Below are 3,081 nucleotides of genomic sequence, written 5' to 3'. Positions count from 1 at the left end.
TCTAAAGAATATATTAACAGTAAAAAACTTAAAATAGTTTTCTTTTTTAACCATGCTTTTTTGAGTTATGGATGATATGATGATTTAATGTAAACTTTTAAAAATATATATGTATCTAAATTAATGTCATCTATACAGTCGTATAAAGTTTAATTAGAAGATTTCAGTTTGTCCAAGTTCGTGACAACTTTCCATATCAAAGTTCAACATCATTAGCTAGATGTTAGAATTCGTTTTGTTGAGTCGTGGAAACACTAGTAAATTTGATTTTGATGATAAAAAAATTTTCGTTGTATTTATAATATATTTAATCAAGTGTGTATTTGTTACCTCAAGTTGGAAGCTGGAGCTCAAAATTAGTCAAGCTAAAAATATGTTGAAATGTCAGTGTTTTAATGATATCTCATAACTCAATAATCTAAATGACCATCAAACAAAACAGCTGAACAGATAATTCGAATTTATACAAGTCGTATCTCAGGCCGGCTCGACTTGTTCTGACGTCATCTAGGCAAAATTGTGGTTGCAATATCAATTTGGATGACACAGATATAGCTGTCGACTAGACTTGAGTAGTTATTGTATTTTGCTCATATATCACAAAACAATTATTCAAATTACCGGTGGGAAAAATAGTCGGAAAGAAACCCAATTCTCTACAATCATATATCAGGTCAGCTCGGTTAGTTCAAACTTTACTTATGCTATCCAGACGTTGAAATATCCTGATGGATGATACAAATACAGATGGGGCTAGACATGAACAATTCTGGTATTTTGGTCATATATCTCAGCTCAAATTATAAAAATAGAGCTATTTAACATGAGTTACAAAGCTAGGACAATGATCTAAAATTCATCTTCCAAATTTGAAATCTGTATATGAGTTTAAGAAGCTCATAAATTGTGATGAAGTTGCTGCTTCTTTATTGAATGAATTACAAGTTAAAGCTTGCATAGAGTCCGGTGTTTCGATCATATGTCTCTATTAAGAACTCGAAATTGAGTGAATTTAGAAACTAAGAGAAAGAGCTAGGACTTTCATTTTTATCGCTTTGGCAAAAAATCGATGAACCAAGAGTTATAATCAAGAGAAGGGATCAGCTCGACTTGCATCAGCTTGTATATAGTCTAGTGTTTTGAGTATATCTCTTTCATAGAAACTCGAAATTAAGTAATTCTTAATTCCGTGGAAAATTAAGAGAGAATATAATTTTGTGTTTATTACTTTGCTCAGAAATCAAAGAATCAATAATCATAATCAAGAAAATAGAGCAGATAGACCTAGATCAACTCCAGCCACAGCTAGACCCAACTCCAATCGCAGTCACACTGGACCCACTCTAGCCGACTAGACTTGGACCCACTCTAGCCATTCCTAGACCCAACTCCAGCCATAGACGGAACGGACCAACTTCAGCTACTCCAGTATAAAATCAGCCTGATATTAAACATTTCCAGCAATTCGAATATGAACGTTTTAATATCAGAAACCACACAGAACCTTTCCAAATAGTCATATACTTGTTTCAAATACTCGACTCATTCTTGGAGGCCATAGATACCACACTTTAAAAAACAAACAACAAGATTTAATGGGGATTCAAAATATGGGGAGATTTAAAGAACAAAGTAAGCTAGAATGAGAGTAAGCCCAAGAAAAAAACGTGAGGATAAGTTTGAGAAAAATACTTTGTAGCATATTAAATCCTCGTACAAACAATCACTCATACATATAATTGAGATTTGACCTTCAAATAATATTTCAGTGATAGTCTTTACACAAGACATAAAAAATTATAGTTGTAAGATATATGCTGCTTCTACTAGTCACTGTTTACTATTTTGCTCATGTGTTCACCATATTTGGAGAGATACATACTTTTGGCAAATCTTGGGTAAACTTCGGTTGGCTTCTTTTTTAGATATTGGTTTGGTGTTGTCGAAAGAGTTGCTGAAAGAGGATTTTGAATTATTTGTGATAATGTCATGGGCTATCTGGTATGAGATTTGTAAGATTAATCATTCTGCTACTGGACTACAAAAAGAGTTGAGAATTGATTGGGCAGTTCAATTGTTGGATGTATATCGACGCGCAAGTAATTTGGATAGGTATTCACAGTTGGATGGATCATTGGCTCCAGACCATGTGTGGCATCCACCGGTACCAAATCAATTGCGATTGGATGTTGATGCTGGTTGTTGTGAAATCAGGAATAAATTCAGTGTTGGGGTGGTTTTACGGAATTCGGCTGGGGGTGTCGTGGGAGCAAAGGCTTGCCTTATTAGACCTTCGAGTTCAGTGAAGGGGGCGGAATTGATGGCTATTCGAGAAGGAATAGAATTTTGTCGACGTAATAGTTTCAGGAATGTTTGCATTTTTTCAGATTCAATCCAGGCGGTTCAGGCAGTAACCAAACCTGGTGAAGATCGTGGCTCAGATGGGTGGATCATTACAGAAATCAGATCTTGCTTGAACTCTTCAGAATTTATATCACTTCGACATGCGAGAAGATCGTCAAACAAAGCAGCTCATCATATAGCAACGGAAGCTATTAAGAATGATGTTATTGGAGAATGGTTTAATTGTATGTTTTCATCAACCTTTATGAATATTGTATTGACAGACTCTTTGGAAATTAAGTAATGGATATCTGTGACTTATTTCAAAAAAAAAAAATATATTATGTGAATTATGAGTCGCGGTCTACAATCGAAAGTATGCTAAGATTTTCTATTAATTAGGTAAGGGATAAGTCCTAAGTTTTACAAAGGTCGTATAAATCAAAGTCTTTTAATGGATTTCTTCCTAAGTACAAGAAATGGTTATATAGGGGTTATTAATTTCTGAACATCCATAAACAAATTTGTGCATCTTTACTTATCGCTTTTAATTATTGTTGTTGTTTTGGTAGGAATTAATTGAAAATCCTAGTTTTACGCTTTAAAAAATTATGAAAAATTATATTTAAGCTTAAATAATTATTTAGAATAATCTCATGTCATTAAAAATGAGAAAAAGTTAAATTCGAGAATTTTTACATCCAATGGCAAAACATTCTTTTTATACTTAAGAAAATA

The 3,081-nt window shown here is 33.3% G+C and overlaps 1 protein-coding gene across 1 annotated transcript; it reads left to right on the top strand.

Annotated features, from left to right (window-relative positions):
• The first annotated feature begins 1,984 nt into the window (after window positions 1-1,984).
• LOC140824307 (uncharacterized) lies at window positions 1,985-2,647 on the top strand. The gene has a single exon (XM_073185908.1). It carries the CDS (start codon window positions 1,985-1,987, stop codon window positions 2,645-2,647), a length of 663 nt encoding a protein of 220 aa, XP_073042009.1.
• The last annotated feature ends 434 nt before the right edge of the window (window positions 2,648-3,081 follow it).

This window comes from Primulina eburnea, chromosome 2 (genome assembly GCF_022965805.1).
Source record: "Primulina eburnea isolate SZY01 chromosome 2, ASM2296580v1, whole genome shotgun sequence".
Taxonomy (NCBI): domain Eukaryota; kingdom Viridiplantae; phylum Streptophyta; class Magnoliopsida; order Lamiales; family Gesneriaceae; genus Primulina; species Primulina eburnea.
This window is presented reverse-complemented; position numbering and strand designations above follow the sequence as displayed.